This window comes from Geotrypetes seraphini, chromosome 8 (genome assembly GCF_902459505.1).
Source record: "Geotrypetes seraphini chromosome 8, aGeoSer1.1, whole genome shotgun sequence".
Taxonomy (NCBI): Eukaryota; Metazoa; Chordata; class Amphibia; order Gymnophiona; family Dermophiidae; genus Geotrypetes; species Geotrypetes seraphini.
Window position 1 is genome coordinate 60,571,024 of NC_047091.1, and position 23,052 is coordinate 60,594,075.

At 46.8% G+C, this 23,052-nt stretch overlaps 1 protein-coding gene across 6 annotated transcripts in view; it reads left to right on the forward strand.

Moving 5' to 3' along the window:
- ZNF541 (zinc finger protein 541) overlaps positions 1-23,052 on the forward strand; it is a 220,630-nt gene that overhangs the window by 137,228 nt on the left and 60,350 nt on the right. For 5 of the 6 annotated variants that reach the window (XR_004540499.1, XM_033957312.1, XM_033957315.1 and 2 more), the window contains 3 exons: positions 2,723-2,771; positions 2,871-3,013; positions 15,330-15,433. Coding sequence is in view for 5 of the 6 variants with exons in the window: in XM_033957312.1 (XP_033813203.1) it covers positions 2,723-2,771; positions 2,871-3,013; positions 15,330-15,433 (296 nt within the window). In the remaining variant the exon portion in view is untranslated. Of the gene's footprint in view, positions 1-2,722; positions 2,772-2,870; positions 3,519-15,329; positions 15,434-23,052 lie in introns of those variants that run through there. The other variant, XM_033957316.1, reaches the window with a different exon arrangement.

Consider the following 23,052-nt stretch of genomic DNA (forward strand, 5'->3'; position numbering starts at 1 on the left):
TTTGTATGGTAGCTTTACTAGAGTAGCCATTGTTTCCAGTACCATCTTTACACTGATGACACCCAGTTCTATCTCTGCACACCAGAAATTTCCTCAGGAATCCAAGCCCAAGCCTCAGCTTGCTTGTCTGAAATTGCAGCCTGGATATCTCATTATCATCTGAAACTGAATATGTCTAACACTAAAGCCCAGATTCTCAAAAGCTTAATGCCGTCGCTAAACTGTTTTCCAATGGTTTAGCCTGCACGCATTTTAGTGGTGGATTATCAAAACGGCTTATCTCTGTTTTTAGCAAGGTTTCTAGCAGTCACCGCCACTGACATACAAATGGGCTCTTCAGCATTAAAATGAGCACTCTGGTGAATTTTTTAAAATCGCCGATCCATTCTCCAAAAGTGGCGTCAGCTTTTGGTAACAAAAATCAGCGACTGGTCCAGGGGTGCCAATACAGGGACAGTACTCTTTAAAACTCCGGCATGGCAGTGTCGGAAACTTCTAGAAAAGCCGTTTTGATAAGATACCCCTCCCCCCAGCAGCGGGAGAGCTGCCCATTTTCTCCCGCTGTCACACAACACCCCCCCAGCAGCGAGAGAGATGCCTACTTTCTCCCGCTGCCAAGCGAAAACCTCCTCAGCAATGGGGGAGGTGCACATTCTCTCCTGCCACCCCCCTGCAATGGGAGACATGCCCTCTCCTGCTGCCAAGCGAACCTCTCCCCCAGCAGCAGGAGAGAAGCACATTCTCTCCCGCTGCATCACAACACCCCCCTTGCCTCCAACCTCTCTCCCTAGTACCTTTAATTAGATGGCCTGCCTCTTCCAAAATGGACCTTCCCCTCCCCCTCTTTCAAAATGGACCTTCCCTTCCCCAGTGCAACCTGGGCCAATCAGAGCCTTGGACCCCTCCCCGGATGCACCAGGAAGGGTCCTAAGGCTCAGATTGGCCCGGACGCCTAAAGCCCCTCCTATGGGGATGCACCGGGGATGGGAAGGCCCAATTTGGAAGAGGCAGTCCAGCTGGACAGAGGGAGTAGGCATCCCTCCGGTCAGCCTTCTAATTAAAGGTACAGAGGAGAGGGGTTGGTTAGCGGGGGGAGGGGTCTGTTGTGATGCAACGGGAGAGAATGGGCATCTCTCCTGCTGCTGGAGGGGGGGGGAGTTCACTTGGCACCAAGATAGAGTGGGCTTCTCTTCTGCAGCAGGGGGGTGTTGGTTGGCAGCAGGAGAAATTGAACATCTCTCCTGCTGTTGTGTTTTTGTTAATTTTTTTTTCTTTTTGCATTTTTTCTGTGCATTTGCCTATCGCTATCACCAGCGATGGGCACAGTCAAATTTACCGAGTCTTTGCTACTCTCCGACAACCTTATTTACATAAGTGTTTTTTGGAGAATGACTCGCTTTTTTAAATTCACTACCAGAACGGCTGCAATAGCAGCCTGTTGTTTTTTAAGAATCTAGGCCTAACTTCTTATCTTTCCCTCTAAACCCACCTCTCCTCTTCCCCCCATTCTTTATTTCTGTGGATAACACTATCATCTTCCCTATTTCCTCAGCTCATAACCCTGGGGATCATCTTTGACTTTGCATGTATTCAACAGACTGATAAAACCTGTTGTTTCTTTATAACTTCACACCTTTCTGAACTCTATCAAAACCCTTATTTACACTCTCATTACCTGCTTGGTTTACTGCAACTTGCTTCTCCCAGGCTTTCCATTAAACCATCTCATGTTCAATCTGTTCAAAATTCTGTAGCATGTCTTCTGCCAGTGTTGTAACACTCACATAACCTATCTCAATACATTGGCTCCCTTTCATTTCTGTATACAGTTCTAACTCCTTTTACTGATTTACAAGTGCATTTATTCTGTAGCAACTCTCTTATATCTCCCTCTACAACCCTCTCCTTGGGAGCTCTGTTCATCAGGTAAGTTACTCTTATTTCTATCCTTCTCCTCCACTTCCACTTCCAACTCCAGGCTGCATTCTTTTCATCTTATTGCGACAAACACTTGGAATAGACTTCCTGAATCAGTACTTCATTCTCTGTCTCTGGCCTTATTTGAATCCAGGCTAAAAGCCCACCTTTTTGATGTTACTTTTAAATCTTAACCCTTATTCACTGTTCAGTACCCATGGTGTTTTAATCATTCCCATAATATAACTCCAAAATCTTATTTGTCTGTCTTAAATAGATTGTAAGCTTTATCAAGCAGGGACTTTCTCTTATGTGTTTGTATATATTGCTGTTATATTTAGTAGCACTATAGAAATGATAGGAATAATTGTAATAGTTGTGTGTATGTGTAAGGGAGGGCTGCTTTTTTTAACATGTCGTGGATAGAATTGCAACAAAAGCTCCTTGGACACCAGATAGTTTACATATCATCATAAGATGATGGGAATGCAAAGTTTCTAGCACTCTGCCTCAAATGGGTGAATACTTCCCAGTAATGCCTGGCTATAAAATGCATAGACATTATTGACATTTTGAATGCTAGACAAACCAGAAATTAGTGCTTATTTAAAATGGCTGGCAGTAAAGATAGAAGAGTGAAACAATGATCTGAGCCTTTCGGTTCCATAGCAAGGCTAAGCCCCTGCAGGGTAACCATCACAGGACTATAGCAGTTTCATCCAGTACTGAATGCAGGTAACCACCATGGGGAGATATATGAGCAGGATAATACTTGTAACTCATCCATCTCTACATTCCTCTTCAGACTATGGAATCTCCATTGTGAAAGATGACATCATAACCAGCATAGAACCGTAAGTTTGGACATAGACTCAAGCTGGATTTACCTGCTGCCTTTTTTCAGCAGAAGACCTTAAGTCATTTCATTCACTGTTCTGTCTCTTTACTTGTAGACATATCAACCTGGGAAACCGGTTTCAAGCTGAAATCCCAAGTCTGCAGGACCGGTCAATGGTGGAGTGTGACCAGCACAAAGCTTCCTTAGTATGGAAGCCCTGGGGAGACATCGAGAGCAACCCAGAGACCCAGGAAAGAGGTTTAATCACTTCTTTCTCTCAGAAGTTACCTCTATCCAAATGCTATTATGCTTGCTTGATGCTGATCAGTCATCCTGCTGCATCATGACTGGCTTATAATGATGCCTCTTTAGGATCCATCCTTTAAAGAAAGAAAGCAGTTCATACAGTCTGGATTGATCACTTCTGTATTACTCTGCACCATGTACAGGGCCTCTGTGTAATGAAAAATACCAGTGCTTTCCCCAAACAGAAAAAAATAAGTCACTATGCTTGAATTTGAATTTTAGATTTGATAACTTAAATGTTCCAAATCTAAGCCCAGACTGACTTATATACAAGTATTGTACATACTTTGTTGGTGCTTAACGATCGAAGAACATGTGACGTGTGAAGTCTTTTGGGATTAAGGTTGGCAGCTGGTTTCAGATTCAAAGTTGATCTAGTTCTGATTTCCCTTTTTCATTCCCTAAAAAAGACAAAGACTGTGATGCCCTATGTGTAATGGAGTAAACTTAAGAATGGTAAACCTATTTGGGATGTCCTTGAGCAGTGGAACATTCACATTTTCATAACATAATTTTATAACAGGATGTCTTTGTGAGATGTCCAGATAGCTACTTATTTTATAAAAGCAACATATAAAATAGGCTCCCAGATCCAGCCATACTAGTACTTATACATGCCAAAACACACATTTACACCTATTTTAGAGCAAGTGTGTGTGCATGTGCTTGTGTTCTTTCATAAAATATGCATATCAAAATTCTGTCCTTGCTCTAGCCAAACTATGCCTCCAGAAATGCCCACATGCATAAAAGTAGGTACATATATTCCATGTGCATATTTTTTGTGCATGCAGTTTTATAAAAGCTGCTTTCCATGGGTAGAATAGGCTTTATACACAGAAAAACCTTTATAAAATTACCCTCTTACAGAGCATTTTGAAGAACTTTATTAGACATTTGTGAGTTTCCTTCCTGCAGTTAAATGTTTTTCTGTTAAGTCCCTACCGGAATCAATACTGAAGGTGTTTCACCTCAACCCACAGAAAGGCTCTTGCAGAAATCCACACATTTTTCATGCCACTGTTCCCACCTCTTGGCAGAGGAATACAGAACCCTCTTTAGTTTTCATGTTTGCAAGTGAACCGTGCAGAAGTCTTTTTGATCTGCTCTGTTTCTTTTCCTTTTTTTTTTTGCTTCAAGTTTGTCTTTTTTTGGTGCTTTAGTGCTTTAAGACCCCTCTGTATGGGAAAGGACAGTTTCCGTGGAGCCAGACTACTGCTCTACAGGGCAAGATTCGTGTGGACTTGAGGAGCCAGCCTGCTGTGTGCCGCCTTCATAATTCGGGGCGTGTACATACCTTCTGACTCAGTCAGTGGTTTAAGCACAGGCTGGATACGCACTGAGTAAAAGCCGTCAGGATATCAGGGTGCAGGCTGCATTTTCCTGCTCCTGATCGCATGAGGTTCCGAGGGGGTGGAGGTATTGGTCAGGGTCCATCTTACTGGTAGCCCGAAGATCCTGAAGATTGAGCTGTTTGGTGAATCTGTGAGACAGAAAATCCTTTCCTTTCACTTCAGCTGCACAGCCAGAGCTGACAGGCAGGCACTGTGGAGACTATAAGTACAGCCCCATTACTTACTATGGGAGAATCGGGGGGGGGGGGGGGACGACGACCTGAAAACAATGTTTTTAGTGCTTTCTAGAGTTAGGGGTCAGGTTGCCCACACTCAAAACCACAAAATCGCAAATTGTTGAATTTATAGGGAGTCTCTACGAGGCATTTTAGGTGCAAATATTCTGGCGGTGGCCATCTTGGGTTTTTAGGGATCTATTTTTAAACTTCTTTTTTTGTCTCACAACCCCTAAATTTCATTGGAAATAGTTAGGAATGGACTCCTCAACCAATATAGAACTCTTCCACCGATATAGATGTGAATTCATGTGTGGATTGCGCTTGATTACCGGTGGAGGAGCGTCCTTGTACCGTATGCTGTGGCTCATGAGGGGAGGGGCGGGAGCTTCGGATGCCGACAAGGAGGAGTTCCCTTCACGAATGCTTTACATGTCGGCAGCAGGCAGGGGAGAAGCCTGGGCTTCCCCTACCGCCCACGCAGTGATTTCCCCAGCCGCCAATGGTCAGGTATAAAAGGTTTCCCATAGCGAAGATAGTGCTGAGGATTCCCTTACCACTGCTGCTGATTTGCCTACTTTAGCGGCTGGGGTGGTTCAAGCCTCTTTCCTGCTGCAGGCCTTGGGGGGCTTTTTCAGTGGGTCTTGCACTGATTTAGGCGGGAAGCTTTTTGTTTTGTGTGGTCCATGGCTTGCCTGTATCCCATTCCAGAAGGGGATAGGGATATCTTGAAGTCGCTTGTTGTGGACGCAATGATCTTGGCCATTGTGCATTGGCTTGACTCTGAGGATCGCTGGATAGAGTCTCTTCTTAAGCAGAGTTTTGATGTGGCTGCCCTGGCGGTCCAGGCGGCCATGTGTGGTGGTCTGGTGGATCGGGTACTTGTTTTCGGTGGTCCGAGCGTGTTCTTGACCAGGAGTCTAATGATTGGTCCTTGGTGGATCAGGAGGTAGCTAAGATTGAGATGGGCGCTTCTTATCTCTTAGCTGTGGGTTTTGGCCAAGTCCATTGCTCCCGATGTAGCCTCTCGCAATACCTTGTGGCTCCGGGGTTGGTTGGCGGACTTTGCGTTTAAGGCTAAGCTTATGAAATTTCCCTTTCGGGTGTCGTTCTTGTTTGGTGAGGATCTTGGCAAGTTGGTTCAGACCTTGCCTAACTCTAAGGTGCCCCATCTTCCAGAAGATTGTTCTTGCCTGCCTGCTCAGGGGGGGTGTTGCTAGGAGGGCATTTGCGTGATTTTCGCCTTTACCACCATGGTAAGGGGGCGGTGCTTTTTCCAGCTTCTGGGTCTTCTAGGGGTCGTTTCTTTCAGTGCATGCAGTCCTTTTGGTGGGACCGCTGGGGGAATGTGACACCACCTGTAGCCCCTCCGCCACCTGCCCAGCCCAATGACTCCTTGCGTGCCCTTCCCATGGTGCTGGTGGGTGCCTGGTTGTGGGAGTTTTACCAGAGATGAGCCAAGATCACATCAGATCAGTGGGTCCTGGAGGTGATGCGAGATGGCTATGCTCAGGAGTTTTCCCAACCCTTGCCAGATCATTTCCTCGCTTCTCCTTGTTAGGTGGCTTGGAAGAAGCTGGCCTTTTTTCAGATCCTGCAACGGCTAATCAACCTCAAATCGGTACTTCCAGTGCCTCCTCAGAAGTGTACCAGCAAGTATTCCATTTACTTTGTAGTGCCTAAGAAAGAGGGGTCTTTGCGGCTGATCCTAGATCTGAAAGATGTTATCAGGGTACTCCAGGTTCCGTCTTTTCATATGGAGACCCTGAGATTGGTCATTCTGGCAGTTCAGTCGTGGGAATTTCTGACTTCTCTAGATCTGACAGAGGCCTACCTGCATGTTCCAATTCAGGCTTCCCGTCAGTTTTGTGCGCTTTCTTTTGGTCTGGTCACGGCTCTGCGGACATTCACCAAAATTATGGTGGTAGTGGCAGTGGCCTTAATGCAAGGAGGGGGCATTCTGGTTCATCCCTATTTGGACAACTGGTTGATTTGAGCAAAGTCCTTTCAGGAAAGCTCCTGGGTTATGGCTCGAGTTGTGGAGTTCCTGCAGTCACTGGGATGGGTGGCCAACCTGTCCAAGAGCCGGTTGACTCTGTACCTCGGGGTTCTCTTCGACACCGGTCTAGGAAAGGTCTTCCTTCCACTGGTGTGGACAAGCTGCAGTCGCAGATTTGCCTTTTGATGGCATCCCAATGTTCTTGGGCACAGGACTTTCTCCAGGTCTTGGGTTGATGGTGGTCTCCCCGGACGTTCGGTGGACTCGGGCTCACATGTGACTGCTTCAGTATGCTCTTCTTTAGTGGTGGTTACCTCAGATGCACGATCTGGACTCACCAGTTCCTCTTTAGGGTTCGTCACAGCCTCCGTCAGGAGGAAACCAGGAGTCGTCTGGTAGCGCATGAGGATGCTTTGCTCATGGTTTGGGCAGAGGCTCACCTACTGGACCTCTTGGTTTCTCACATTGGGGGAGCAGAGAATGTCCAGGCGGACATCCTCAGTCATCATGTGCTGGATCCCAGTGAATGGTGTCTCAGTTCCGCAGCCTTGAGTTGATTGTGGAGGCTTGAGGTTGGCCGGTCATGGACCTGATGGCCACGAGTATCAAAGCCAAAGCGCCACAGTTCTTCAGTCGGCACAGAGATCTTCAGGTAGAGGGGCTGGATTCTCTGGTGCAGCCCTGGACGATGGAGGACCTCCTGTACATGTTTCCCTTGGCCGATGGTGGGAAGAGTCCTTTGCATTGCTCAGCGTCTCGACTGCATGAGGCTGGTGGCTCTGGACTGGCCCAGGCGCCCATGGTACGCAGATCTGGTTCGTCTTCTCATGGCCCGAACTTCTGACACAGGGCCCCGTTCCAATGTTCGATCTGGGTTCCTTTTGTCTTACGGTTTGGTTCTTGAAAGGGAATCCCTATGTAAGAAGGGTTATTCAGATAAGGTGATCTGGACTCTCTTGGGTTCCCAGAGACTTTCCATCTCTCGGGCATATGTGCGTGTTTGGCGTATTTTTGAGGAGTGGTGTTCCATTCGGGGCGTGGTTCCCCTTCATGCTTCTTTGCTTCACATCTTGGAGTTCTTGCAGGATGGCCTGGACAGAGGCCTTGCCTAATCCTCCCTTCGGGTTCTGCTGGCGGCTTTGTCTACATTTCATGGTTTGCAGCAAGGTAGACATTTGGCCTCTTCGCCGGATGCGATTTGTTTTTTGAGTGCGGCCAAATTGCTCCGGCCTCCAGTGCAGCCTTTGGTTCCAGTCTGGGATCTCAATCTGGTGCTGTCCATGCTCGTGTGCCCTCCTTTTGAGCCTCTGGGCTCCTGCATTCTGAAGGACCTTACTCTTAAATCAGTCTTTTTGTTGGCAGCTACTACTTCTGCGAGACGCGTTTCTGAGCTGCAGGCTTTCTTTGTAGGCCTCTCTTCCTGGAGTTTTCTAGGGAGCGCATAATGCTGCGGCCAGTGCCTTCTCTTCTGCTGAAGGTGGTTTTGCTTTTGCATGTTAACCAGTCTGTGGTCCTCCTGGTCTTGGGTAGTCAGGAGGGCACTTTGGAGCAGAGACAGTTGCGCAAATTGGATGTTTGTAGGGCCTTTCACCAAGGTGGTCTGGAAGTCGGATTGCCTTTTTGTCTTCTTAGTGGGTCCTCATAGAGGAGAAGGTGCTTTCAAGGCTATCACTGTGTGCAGGATCAAGGAGACTATAGCTTCAGCTTATCTTCTTTAAAAGAAGCCTATTCCGGAATTTCTCAAAGCTCATTCTACTCGAGGTCAGGCAGCTTCTTGGGTGGAGTCTTCCCTGGGGCCTCCAATAGATATCTGTTAAGCAGCGGTATGGTCTTCTCTTCATTCCTTTGTTCAGCACTATCGTGTAGATATTCAGGTGCGTCGGGATGCAGTGTTCGGGGAGCTCGTGTTTGTGGCGGTGCATCGGGGTTCCCACCCATGATGGGTACTGGTTTGGTATGTTCCATCAGTGAGCTGTTCCAGTCTGGAGAGACAATTAAAGAAGGAGAAATTAGGTTCTTACCTGCTAATTTTTTTTCTTTTAGTCTTTCCAGACTGGCAAGGCCCCTGCCCTGTCTGTTTTGTTCGGGATTCACATGAACATAAGAAGTTGCCTCCGCTGAGGCAGACCAGAGGTCCATCTTGCCCAGCGGTCCGCTCCCACGATGGCCCATCAGGCTTATTGCCTGAACAGTGGTCCCTGACTAATTTTATAACTTACCTCTAATCCTATCCCTATAACCTACCTCTACTCCTATCTGTACCCCTCAATCCCTTTGTCCTCCAGGTACCTATCCAAACCTTCTTTGAAGCCTTGTAGCGTGCTCCTGCTTATCACATCCTCCGGTAGCGCGTTCCATGTATCCACCACCCTCTGGGTGAAAAAGAACTTTCTGGCGTTTGTTCTAAACCTTTCCCCTTTCAATTTCTCTGAGTGCCCCCTTGTGGTTCCCCATAATTTGAAAAATCTGTCCCTGTCTACTTTTTCTATGCCCTTCATGATTTTGAAGGTTTCTATCATGTCTCCTCTAAGTCTCCGCTTTTCCAGGGAGAAAAGCCCCAGCTTTTTCAGTCTGTCAGTATATGAGAGGTCCTCCATACCCTTTATTAGCCTAGTTGCTCTTCTCTGGACTCTCTCAAGTACCGCCATGTCCTTCTTGAGGTACGGCGACCAGTACTGGACACAGTACTCCAGGTGCGGGTGCACCATTGCACGATACTGTGGCAGGATGACTTCCTTCGTCCTGGTCGTGTTACCCTTCTTAATGATACCCAACATTTTGTTTGCTTTCCTTGAGGCTGTGGCGCACTGCGCCGACGCCTTCAATGTTGTGTCTATCATCACTCCCAGGTCTCTTTCAAGGTTGCTCACCCCTAGCGGTGATCCCCCCATTTTGTAAGTGAACATCGGGTTCTTTTTCCCTACATGCATGACCTTGCATTTCCCTATGTTGAAGCTCATTTTCCACTTTTTGGCCCACTCTTTTTGGAGATCTTCGCAGTCCTCCATGTTTTTGACCCTGCTGCATAGTTTGGTGTCATCCGCAAATTTAATGACCTCACATTTTGTTCCCGCCTCCAGGTCGTTAATGAATATATTGAACAGGAGCGGTCCCAGCACCGACCCCTGTGGAACTCCGCTCGTGACCCATTGTCAGTCTGAGTAATGGCCCTTTACTCCAACCCTCTGTTTCCTGTCCGCCAGCCAGTTTTTGATCCATCGGTGGACCTCCCCTTGCACCCCGTGGTTCCATAGCTTTCTTAGCAGTCTTTCGTGTGGCACCTTGTCGAAGGCTTTTTGGAAGTCAAGGTAAATGATGTCTATGGATTCCCCTTTATCCACCTGGCTGTTTACCCCCTCAAAGAAGTATAATAAGTTTGTGAGGCATGACCTGCCCTTGCAGAAACCATGCTGGCTCGACTTTAGCTGCCCATTGTTTTCGATGTGTTCCCAGATGCTGTCTTTAATCAGCGCTTCCATCATCTTTCCCGGGACCGAGGTCAAGCTCACCGGCCTGTAGTTTCCTGGGTCTCCCCTTGAGCCTTTCTTGAAGATTGGCGTGACATTTGCTATTTTCCAGTCCTCCGGAATCTCTCCAGTTTTTAAGGATAGGTTGCATATTTGTCGAAGTGGCTCAGCTATTTCGTTCCTTGAGTACCCTTGGGTGAATGCCATCCGGACCTGGCGATTTGTCGCTCTTTAGCCTGTCTATCTGCCTGAGGACATCCACCTTGCTCACCTCTAGTTGGACCAGATTTTCATCCTGATCTCCTTTTACGATCTCCTCGGGTTCCGGAATGTTGGTTGTGTCCTCCCTCGTGAAAACTGACGTGAAGAACTCATTTAACCTTTCAGCTATCTCCTTTTCCTCTTTTACCACTCCCTTTCTGTCTCCATCATCCAAGGGTCCCACTTCCTCCCTTGCTGGTTGTTTCCCCTTAACATACCTGAAGAATGATTTGAAGTTTGTCGCTTCCCCCGCCAGTCTCTCTTCATATTCTCTTTTTGCTTTCCTAACCACTCGGTGACACTTCTTTTGGTGTTTTTTATGCTCCTTTTGGTTTTTTATGCTCCTTTTGATTGGTCCTTTTTCCATTTTTTGAATGATGCTTTCTTGTCACTTATCACCTTTTTCACTGCATTTGTTATCCACACTGGGTTTTTTGTTCTATTTTTTTTGCATCCTTTCCTGAACTTGGGGATGCACAGGTTCTGTGCTTCGTGCACTGTGCCCTTGAGTAGGGTCCAGGCTTTTTCTGAAGAGTGAGTTTTTTTTTCTGTTTGATCACATGGTTTTTTGCTACATTGGGGAGCTTTCAAAAAAAAAAAGAACCTTCACCTTTGGTTTGCCTGGCATAGGTGGCGAGCTGTGGGGACGTTTCAGAAGGTTCTTATCCTATTCAATATCCAAGTGTTTCTATATGTTCGTTGTTTTCTCTCCTAGGAGTGTTGTTGCTGTTATAATTCACAGTTATTAGTTTCTTAGTTCTGTTTGGTTATTCGGCAGTCCACTTGTACTTCAGCCAAAAGTTGTGTTTCAGTCTCCGCCTGCTGGTCATGGTGAGCTATTATCCATCAGTGAGCTGTGCCGGTCTAGAAAGACTAAAAGAAAGAAAATTAGCAGGTCAGAACCTAATTTCTCCTTATCTACATAGGTAGACCTAAGAACTTTCTGCCTTATAGGTAAATTTGAAAAATTATCTGAGGATAAGCAAGATAGCAAGTGATCACAGTGGAGTGACATCATCTAATAGAACCCATGTGGTTAAGCTTTTCCATCTTAGACAACATTCTATTAAAAAATGCTTGTAACTTTCTGAATCCCAAAACTGCATGGGACTTTTTTAGTCTATGTTCTTTCACAGAACCAGTTAAGACATAATGCTCTTATCTTTTCCATTAAGACATTTTTTTCAAGGTTGTACTGTAATATAGGGATCTCTTTCTTTTTCTCTTTTTAAGATCATCTTCTGTTACCACTTTTTTTGGGTGATTTTACAGATATCTTACTCAGAAAAAGGTCCCCAGTGGCTTAAAAAATGCATACAGAGTGGCAAACAGCATACGATTCTTTACGGTTTGCGAGTTGGATTATACAAGGCATTAATTATTTTTCTCAGCTCTGCTTCCTTGTCTCCCTGGATAATGTCTTCTCTCCTCAGTCTTAACTTCTACAAGTGAATTGAGAAGTGTGTTTTCCTCTGCTCTGCACTAGATTTGTTATTTTCGGGTATTAATCCAGTCTTTTCTGAGGCTTCCCTGTGCTAAAAGGTTCCCATTACTCCTGGGACATCACTGCCTGGGAGAAAGGTCAGACGTTGAGATCTGTGGCCAAGAGGACCACACTTTTAAAAGACCACCAACCATTTTTGTAACCTTCCTCTGGATCGACTCCATCCTGTTTATATCTTTTTGAAGGTGTGGTCTCCAGAATTGTACACAATATTCTAAATGAGGTTTCACCAGAGTATTATACAGGGGCATCAGGACCTCCTTTTTCCTACTGGCCATTCCTCTCCCTTTGTACCCAAACATCCTTCTAGCTTTCACCATTGCCTTTTCAGCCTGTTTGGCCACCTTAAGATCATCATATGCTATCATACTCAAGTCCCACTCCTCTTTCATGCACAAAAGTTTTTCACCTAAACTGTACCATTCTCTCAGGTTTTTGCAGCTCAAATGTATGACTTCACATTTCTTAGCATTGAATCTTAGATGCCAAATTTCAGACCATTCCTCAAGCTTCACTAGGTCCTTCGTAATGTTATCCACACCTTCAGGGGTGTCTATTGTATTGCAGATTTTAGTATCATTCTGAAAGAAGCAAATCTTACCAGACAGCTCTTCAGCAATATTGCTAACAAAATGTTAAGACAGGCCCAAGAACCAAACCTTGAGGCACATCTCTTTCCTCGGAGCGATCTCTATTGACTACTACCCTCTGTCATCTTCCACTCAACCAGTTTCTGACCCAGTCCATCACTTTGGGGCCCATACCAAGGGCACTCAGTTTATTTATTAAACACCTAGGTGGAACACTGTTAAAGGTTTTGCTAATACACCACATCAAGTGCACTCCCTCTATCCAATTCTCTGGTCACCCATTCAAAGGAATTGTACACCATCTGACTCCATTACTTTGTCCACCTTTAGGTTAGCTAGCTCCTTCCACTTTTGTACTTTCTTCTATTGCTTATACAGTAGAATCCCAGTTAACCAGTATTCAACTAATCGACACTCTCAACCAACTGGCAAAAAAAACTGTCTCCCGTGCTCTTGACCAACAACCTCCAAAATTGTTTTTGTGCTCCTAACGTGACAACTCTCAAAGTTGTGCGCTCCTGACTCGACAACCCCCTTCCCTCCCTCCAGCCCCAGAAGCATCAGTGGTATCCACAAACTCCCCTCCCTCCATCCCCTAAAGCATCAGTGTCAGCCTCTGTCCCTTCAGCCCCTGAAGCAGCAGCGGCAACCCATCCTGACAACCACAACCTCCCTTCTTCCAGCCCCCAAAGCAGCAGTAGCAGATGGTCCTGACAAGCCTCCCTCCCTCACTTAACCCAAGCTGCAGCGTCAGCATCCTGACCTGCCAACCCCATCTCCTTCCCTCCATCCAGCTCCGAAGCAGCAGCGACAGCGGTCCTGCCTGCCAAACCCCCACCCTCGCCTGAAGCATCAACAGCAGCAGCTGGTCAGCAGAGGCAGTGCTGTAAACAGGCGGTTCAAAGCAGAGGAAAGGTCCTGCTGGGGCTGGCCAAGAACAGCCTATTTACAGCGCTGCCTCTGCTGACTGGCTACTACTTCGGGTAAGAGAGAGAGGGAGGGAGGTTGGTGGTCAGGACCACTGCCGCTGTTGCTTCAGGGCTGGAGGGAGGTGGATTGGTTGGTCAGGAACGCTGCTGCTGCTGCTTTGGGTAAATGAGAGGAGTCCAGGAGGCCAGACCTATGTGGAGGGAGGGAGGGAGGGCAGACCTGTCTTGGGGGGGGGGGGAGGTGGATTAGAAGTGTGTGTGTGAGGAAGATCCACAGGATGAAGGGAAGGGGATATGGTGGATGCTGGACCCATAAGTGAGTGTTGGAGGGGGTAAAGGAGAGAAAGTGACCCAGACCAGAAAGGAGGGTAGGAAGGGAGGAACATATGCTGGACCTTCACACGGGGCTATATATGGTTCTCAAACAGTTCATGCTACCTCCCTTCAAACTTATGTCCACTATTTTCCAACAAATTTGCCTTTTGGAAACCTTGTTCTTTGTTGCTATCACATTAGCTGGATGTAGCAGTGAGCTACAAGCTTCAGGCTACTATCTACCACACACTACCGTTCATACTAAAGGTAGTTTCAGATTTTCATTTAAATCAATTCATCACCCTCCAAACTTCTTTTCTCCTACTCCTCCACCTCACACTATGCTGCACTAACTATTCAGGATACAAGAAATTTATAAGGCAGACAATTGTTTTTATCCTGTGATGTTTGGACATACAGTTACAAAGAAAGCTTCCTCTAATAGATATCTGACTGAAAAATTTTCTGCTAGTGACAAACTGAAATATCCCTTCTGTATAAAGTACATGTGTACCAACTCTGCACTCTGGCTGCTTCCTCAGTTAACCAGCATTCCTCCTTGCTCACAGTCATTTGCCAGGCTGCTACATGTTTCTCTTTCCATACCTTTACTACTTATTACTGCTTGGATAAGCACTGCCACAGATAGCATTTTTGACCATACTCTCCTTTGCAGTGTCATTCCTTAAGAAACTTGAACCTCCCACAGCTGCTGACCTGGATTGTAAACTAGTGAATGACACGGTGACAGAATTCATCACTATTCCCGTCCCTGCGGATAATCATGAAAAACCATCTCCATGTCATTTTTTAAGGAGAGAGGGAAGAATCAGAGTCTGAATGGGCTCAGCCACTGACCCTCAAGCCTTGCATTGAAGAATGCTGGTGTAGGAGGACTGAGATTGAGATAGACACTAAAGTATGACACAGGATTGTTTCCCACGGTTATCCGCGGGGATGGGAACAGTGATGAATTCTGTCACCGTGCCATTCTCTATTGTAAACCTCTACATATCTTTATAGACTTCTAACATATCTAAGCTATGGAGGATTCTTTGTAATAGAAGTTCTCTGTGGATAGTAGGACAAACCATCTGCACATTCCTATATTGCTTCCCAAGGCTGAAACAATTTACAAATCTTCATATACTGGGCTTCTCAGATCCTGTTACTCTCTGCTGATGTATTCTGAGTTCATGCTGCTACAAATTGAATTGAAGGGGCGGAGCATATGACTGCATGGGAAAGCTGATATATACTCAGAAAGCCTTTCAGAGTTTTCTGGGTTTTGAGAAAAACAAATTTTGAATTGGCACTATCAGCTATTGACTTATCTTTCTGTCCATGGAGAATCCCCAATCCAGGTAAGAAACCTTGGTATCTCTGTCTCCATCTGCTGGAAGGACAGTATAAACATACATCCAGATTGGTCTAGCAGAAGAGTAAGGAATCAGGACTTAAGGTGAATTCTTTGAGTATGCAGGGAGATGTCTGTCCTCTAATGGTGCATGTTTCTCAAATATTTATATATGCTGTGCTGTAGTCGAAACAGGAGGGCTACTGCTGTGTCATTAAGTCATTGATACTTCAACCCCCTTTAGCTTTCACTCACTTTTTAAAATTGGAATTACAGTAACACAGCTCATGAGCGTAGCGAGCTCCAGTGCGATACCAGGAGGTGGAACAAACCTTGAGTTGGCCCTGCACTGCCTGCACCACGCACAGGGTAACATTATGGTAAGACTTAGTTAAGTAAAGCTAAGTTGTAGTACATTGCTCCCAACCCCATCCTTGAAGTATAGATATCCAGGTCATAATGTTCCCTCAGAGCCTCATGGGAGTCCATTGCCCTTGATCTGAGCATTGGGGATACAGCAGCAATCTCAGGTTTGAAATGCACAGAAAAACAGATTCAATGGGATTCTCAGGAGACCTGCCTGCCTCATATGATTGACATTTTGAGATTGCTGCAGCATACCACGATAAGGATGGTGACTTCCAGGTAGCTTAAAGGGAACATTGTTTAGTCAAGTTTTTTTGGATTGCCACAGTGAATATGTATATGCATATTTATCTCATTAATATTCATTCTAGTGCAATGTGTCTACTGGTCCAGAATGCTAGGATTTTGCATCTGAACCCGCAAGTTGCTTGCAGAATGCTGTCATCTTTTGAACACCTCCTTCCCAGGAAGTTGCTCTTGCTCCCTCAGATTTTTTTGTGCAAGCAAGTTGCTCAAAAGTATTCTGTATCGCTTGGTAGACTGCTATAGTCCTTAAGAATGGGTTATATGCATCACTGCTACCAGCAGGTGGAGACTGAGCACAAACTTGAATATCAGGATAGAATCTGTATAGCAACTCAGTCTTCCTCAGTCTCCATTAGTAGGTGGTAAGACTAATTCGGCTTCCCTCTTAGTACTGTTGGAATTTTGTTTTGAACTCCTGGGTCTCCCTTTTGAGCCGGATAGAGCTTGGACGGGTCCTGTATAGGGATCCGTCCGACCTCAGGGGTGTTAAACTCGGCGGGTCTCATGCTGGGTCCCTCCCCACACCTCCCCATATTTTTGTAGAGGTGCCTCAACCGGTGGCCTGGCCTCCTGGTTGGTCAGCCCTCCAGCTTTGAGAGCTGTGGGGTCTGTTTTGTAAAAGGGGGGAAAAAAAAGACAAAATCCTAAGGTGTGCTGGTTTAAAGGGCTAATTTCCCTTTAAAACTGCCTTGTTACTGTATTTTCTCATCTAACTGGCACTTTTCTTTCATCTAGAGCAGTTTTCAGCACAATGAGCACTTTTAAAGGTAAAAAATGCTCATTGTGCTCCAGACGCGAGGTATTTGCAGCCGGCCTGTAGAAGCGGGGCCAGGATACCCCGCTGCATGTACCTCAACACCCACGTGGAGGGTTCCCCAACTGCCAGTGGTTAGTGAGAAAAGGATTCCCTTGCCACCGGAACAGCTGGGGATTCCCTTTTCACGTCGGTCGGTTCCTCGGCCTCAGTGTCAGGAAAGTCCCAGGCTTTTCAGACGCGGCAGGCCGCAGGAGCTCCAATTTTGGTGGTTTCAAGTCCAATTTTGGCGGGAACCTCCTCCTTCATCTCAGTTACTTCAGGTGATTTCCCCCTGTTCTGAACATAACAGGGGCAAGGTATGGCAGGGAGTCCCTTGAGGCCGCCAGGGATCTTTCCCCCTGAATTTATGTTAGCACTTTGTAGAGCTTATGTTCTGACGGCTGGAGGTTCCATGCCCACTCTGGGGGTCTCGGGGAGGGGGGGTTGCCCTCGATGTCTTCCCCGGTGCAGTCCCACACAGCGGCTGTTTTGCCCCCCTCTACTCCTCTCTCATCCAAATGCCTGAGGGTCTCTTGAGATGAGGATTTTTGCCCTGAGGAGCAATATGTTATTAATGAGGATCTGGACCCTAGGAGAAATTTTCAGGATCCTCTTGGGGGGTCGGATTCCGTCAGTGAGGGGTTCGAGCACCCCCCAGCTGGCGAAGATGCGTCTGTCGTGCGCATTTTTCAGCAGGAAGAGCTTCATGAATTAATTCTTCAGGTCTCCTCAGTTTTGCACTTTGATGACACTGTGTCGGAGCCCCTGCGTACGGTAGACCTCTTGCTTAAGGGGATCCACTCGGCTTCCCACTCTTTTCCTATGCATGTGAACACATCGAAAAAAATGGGCAGCTAAAACCGAGTCAACATGGCTTCTGTAAGGGTAGGTCATGCCTCACAAACTTATTGTACTTCTTTGAGGGAGTGAATAGCCAGGTGGATAAAGGGGAATCTATAGACATCATTTACCTTGACTTCCAAAAAGCCTTCGACAAGGTGCCACACGAGAGACTGCTTAAAAAGATATGGAACCACGGGGTACAAGGGAAGGTCCACCGATGGATCAAAAACTGGCTGGCAAACAGGAAGCAGAGGGTTGGCGTAAAGGGACACTACTCAGACTGGAAAGGGGTCACGAGCGGAGTTCCGCAAGGGTCGGTGCTGGGACCGCTCTTGTTCAATATCTACATAAATGATCTAGAGGCGGGAACTAAGTGTTGAAGTCATTAAATTTGCAGATGACACCAAACTATACAGCAGGGCTCAAACCAAGGAAGACTGCGAGGATCTCCAAAAGGATGTAACGCAGCTGGAAAAGTGGGCCGAAAAGTGGCAGATGAGCTTCAACGTGGGGAAATGCAAGGTCATGCACATGGGGAAAAAGAACCCGATGTTCACATACAAAATGGGGGGAACACCACTAGGGGTTAGTAACCTGGAGAGAGACCTGGGAGTGATGGTAGACGCAACACTGAAGGCATCGGCGCAATGCGCCACAGCCTCTAGGAAAGCAAACAGAATGCTGGGTATCATTAAGAAGGGTATTACGACCAGGACGAAGGAAGTCATCATGCCGCTGTATCGTGCAATGGTACGGCCGCATCTGGAGTACTGTGTCCAGTACTGGTCGCCGTACCTCAAGAAAGACATGGCGGTACTTGAGGGAGTACAAAGAAGAGCAACCAAACTGATAAAGGGAATGGAAAATCTCCCATATACCGACAGATTGAAGCAGTTGGGACTTTTCTCCCTGGAGAAGCGAAGACTTAGAGGAGACATGATAGAAACCTTCAAGATCCTGAAGGGCATAGAAAAAAATAGACAGGGGCAGATTTTTCAAATTAAGGGGCGCCACAAGTACAAGGGGGCACTCGGAGAAATTGAAAGGGGACAGGTTTAGAACAAACGCTAGGAAGTTCTTTTTCACTCAGAGGGTGGTGGATACATGGAACGCGCTTCCAGAGGCTGTTGTAGACAAGAAAACATTAAATGGTTTCAAAGAAGGTTTGGATAGATTCCTAGAAGAAAAAGGGATTGGGGGGTATAGATAGGTATAGACCATTGCTCAGGCAATGGGCCTGATGGGCCGCCGCGGGTGCGGACCGCTGAGCAGGATGGACCTATGATCTGCCTCAGCGGAGGCAACTTCTTATGTTCTTATCAGAATATTCGGGATATTATGCTCGCACAGTGGCAGGTGCCGGAAGCTCCCTTTTGTTTTGTGCGCTTGAGCAATTCCCTCAGTTTTCTAGTCAAGGACATGCGAAAACATGCCCGAGCCACCAGCCTGCCACACATTTCCGCTTGGACCGCCAGAGCTGTCACATCAAAACTCTGTTTAAGGAGGGTCTCCAACTTATGCTCCTCCGGGTCTTCAAGGCCGCACCGCCCTTAACAGGCACGGTATGCCTTTTAGAGATGGCCGAGACCACTGCGTTCACTACAGGCAACTTCAGAGTGTCCCTATCCCCTTCAGGAATGGGATACAGGCACTCCAAAAGTTGGTGGAGCTCAATGCCTTGGTTCCAGTGCCTCCTCAAGAGATTTGCACCAGGAAGTACTCCATTTATTTTGTGATGCTCAAAAAAGAGGGATCTTTTCAGCATATTCTGGATCTCAAGAACATAAGAATTGCCACTGCTGGGTCAGACCAGTGCCCTAACTGAGACCAGCCCTACCTGCATACACTCCGGTTCAGCAGGAACTTGTCTAATTTTGTTTTGAATCCCTGGAGGGTGTTTTCCCCTATAAGAGCCTCTGGAAGAGCATTCCAGTTTTCCACCACTCTCTGGGTGAAGAAGAACTTCCTTACGTTTGTACGGAATCTATCCCCTTTTAACTTTAGAGAGTGCCCTCTCGTTCTCCCTAGCTTGGAGAGGGTGAACAACCTGTCTTTATCTACTAAGTCTATTCCCTTCAGTATCTTAAATGTTTCTATACCATTTTAGTCGCTCTTCTCTGGACCCTTTCGTGTAATACCATGTCCTTCTTCATATACAGCAACCAGTGCTGGATGCAGTATTCCAGGTGAGGGCGTACCATGGCCTGGGGTACAGCGGCATGATAACCTCTCCAATCTGTTCATGATATCCAATTACTCCTAGCCTTCTGTTCGCTCTTTTCATTACGCGGACGGCTTCATCGACTTGTCGACCTATACTCCCAAGTCTCTCCTGGGAGGGGGGGGGGTCTCTGCAAGGATTTGAACCAGGTGTTCCAGATCCCTTCCTTTTGTATGGAGGACCTAGTCAGGGATCTTGGCAGTTCAGCCTGGGGAATTTCTGGCTTCTCTCGACCTGATGGAGGCTTCCCTTCATATCCCAATTTGGGACTAGCATTGGCACTTCCTTCGCTTTGCAATTTTGGGAAAGCATTGTCAATTCTGTGTGCTTCTGTTTGCTCTGGCCACGGCGCCGCATACCTTCATCAAGATTATTGTGGTGGCGGCCTTGTGCAAGGATAGCGTTGTCAGTTTGAAAGTGGCCCCCACAATATTAGGTGGTAGGGGTTAAGTGAAAGGCGTACTGACAAACGCCAGGTCCCAGGTTCAGTTCCCTCACAGATGACTCACCAGGAAGTAGAATAATAGACACGACCAGAGGTGATTGCATAAAGAATATATTATAGAAATAGGCTTACAGAAAAGTAATATTTATAAGCATTACAATTAAGCAGAGAGCATTACACTTAAGCAGAGAGCAAGCAGTCTCACTGCCTTACAGAGGTCAGAGGTAAAGAGGGACATAGAAGCTTGTAGTTCTAGGAAGCTTCGTGTTCCATAGATAAAGGGAAGGATAGACCGAGAGAGGGGGAGCCAAGACAGAACCAGAGTGCCAAGCAAAGAGCCAAGAGGTAGTTAGATAGAAAGAGAGAGAGGAAGTGAAGACCCCTCTCCTGATAGCTCCATAGAAAAAGAGAGAGAGCTGTGTGTTGCAGAGAACAGGCTTTTATACCTTGGCTCAATATAGAAACCTGTATGCCCCAGTATCTTTCTGTTTAGAATTTGTAAACTGTTTGAAACAATGGTTAATTTAATTGCTAAGGAGGGTGAGATACCTGTAAGCATGGTGATGGGATTAAGTCTCTGGCTTGATCTGTGCACCATTGTCCTAAGCACCCTCTTAATCAGGCATTAACACCTTTTAGCTAGCCATGATTCAAGCAGGGCTACTTGAAACTTAAAATATATCAATCAGGGCTACTTAAAACAGTTTCCCTGCACTAAGGGTCTATCTGCCTTCCCATGCCAGGGTCAGATTGATATAATCTCCCAGAGGCCTCTAGGCTGACAAGCGTCTTGGTTCATCCTTATCTGGATGACTGGTTGATTCGTGCAGTCTTTTCAAGAGAGCTCCCAAGTCACAGCTCATATCATGGAATTGCTGCAACTGTTGGGCTGGGTAGTCAACCTTTACAAGAGTCAGTTGACTCCATCGGAGCGCTTAGAGTATCTTGGAGTTCTGTTTGACACCAGTCTGAGGAGAGTGTTCCTTCTTGAGGCCCGAATGCATAAGTTGCAATCACAGATTCACTCCCTGATGGGTTCTCGTTGCCCCCAGGCGCAGGAATTTCTTCAGGTCTTGAGGTCGATGGCAGCCTATGTGGAAGTGGTCCAGTAGGTTTGGGCTCACATGCGCCCCCTTTAGTATGTTCTTATTTAGTGGTGGTCCCTGCAGATTTACGAGCTGGACTCTCCGGCCCCTCTTCGCAGATTAGTTCATCTAAGTCTGTGCTGGTGGCTTCAGTTCCATAATCCAGTCCAGAGAGTGAGTGTGGATCATCCCCAGTGGATGGTGTTTTTTTACGGATGCCAGTCTTCTTGGCTGGGTAGCCCAGTGTCTCGGTCATTCAGCAGGTGTTCACCGGAGGAAGCCTCAGCTTTCAGGTCACTGCTGGAGAGCAAGGCTGTGCGGGTTCTCTCCGACAATGCCACAGAAGAGGCTTACATCAATCGTTAGAGGGGAACCAAGAGTCAAGGGGAACCAAGAGTGGAAGCTCACCTTCTGGATATCTCGGCTTTCCATATGTCCAGCAGATTTCCTCAGTTGTCATGTGCTGGATACCAGCAAGTGGTGTCTCGGGATGGAAGCCGTCGATCTAATAGTTTGGTTGTGGGGTTGGACAATGATGGATCTCATGTCCACATGTTTCAACTCCTAGGTGCATACGTTATTTAGTTGGCATAGAGATTGTCAGGTTAAGGGGCTGGATACGCTGGTACAAGATTGGCTGACGGATGGCCTGCTGTATGTCTTTCCTCCGTGGCCGCTGATGGGCAGAGTTCTTTGCATTGCACGTCATGCAAGCTGCGTGATGCTAATGGCGCCGGATTGGCCCAGGCACCTGTGGTACGAGGATCTTCCTCTGCCCCTCTCGGATGATCTTTTGACTCAGAGTCCTATTCCCATGTTTGATCTGGGTCCTCTTCAAGAGCTTGGCTCTTGAAAGGGGACACCTAAGCAAGAAAGGCTATTCAGATAAAGTGGTCTCTACTCTTTTAGGTTCTCACAGGTTCTCCATGCCTCTAGCTAATATGCACATTTGGTTCATCTTCGAGCACTGGTGTTCCGCACATGTGGTAGTTCCCCTGCGGGTGTCTCTTCCGCACATTTTGGAGTTTTTGCAGGATGGCCTGGAAGTAGCCTGGTCCTCCTTGAGGATGCAGGTGGCGGCCTTGTCTTCCTTTAGAGGTCTTTTGCGTGGTCACCAGTTGTCTCTTCCTGATGTAGTCTGGTTCTTGATGGCGGCAAAGTTGATTCTGCTTCTGGTATGCCCTTCGGATCAGACTTGGAATCTCAATCTGGCACTTTCAATGTTGATTTGACCTCCTTTTGAGCCCCTTAGCTTCTACACACTGAAAGACCTTACTTTGAAGATGTTTTTTCTTGTAGCCATTACTTCAGCAAGACGTGTGTCAGAGTTGCAAGCCTTATCTTGTCATGCTCCCTTCTTGGAATTTTCAAAGGAGCGTGTGGTGCTGCGGCCTGCTCTTTTCTTCCTAAGGTTGTTTCCCCTTTTCATGTGAATCAGATAGTTGCCCTTCCAGTTTTGGGTAGTCGGGAGGGTACTTTAGAGCAGAGATAGTTCTGCAAGTTGGATGTCTGCAGAGTATTCTGCACTTACATGAAAATGACTCAGGAGTTCTGATGGTTGGATCATCTATTTATTCTCCTAGCGGGCAATCATAAGAAGGAAGGTGCCTCTAAGGCTTTGATTGCATGCAGGTTCAAGGAGGCTGTTGCTTCGGCATACCTTCTTCAGAAGAAACCAGTTCTGGAATTTCTCAAAGCTCATTCCACTCGGGGTCAGTTGGCTTCCTGGGCAGAGCCTTCTCTTGTGTCTCTGGTGGATATCTGTAAGGCTTTGGTGTGATCTTCTCTGCATTCTTTTGTGTATTACTCCAGGGTGGACGTTCAGGCTCATAGGGATGTGGTTTTTGTTGAGTGCGTTGTGGGTCCCACCTGTGATAGATACTACTTTGGTATATCCCATCTATCTGTGCTAGTCTGGAGGGACGCTAAAATAGGAG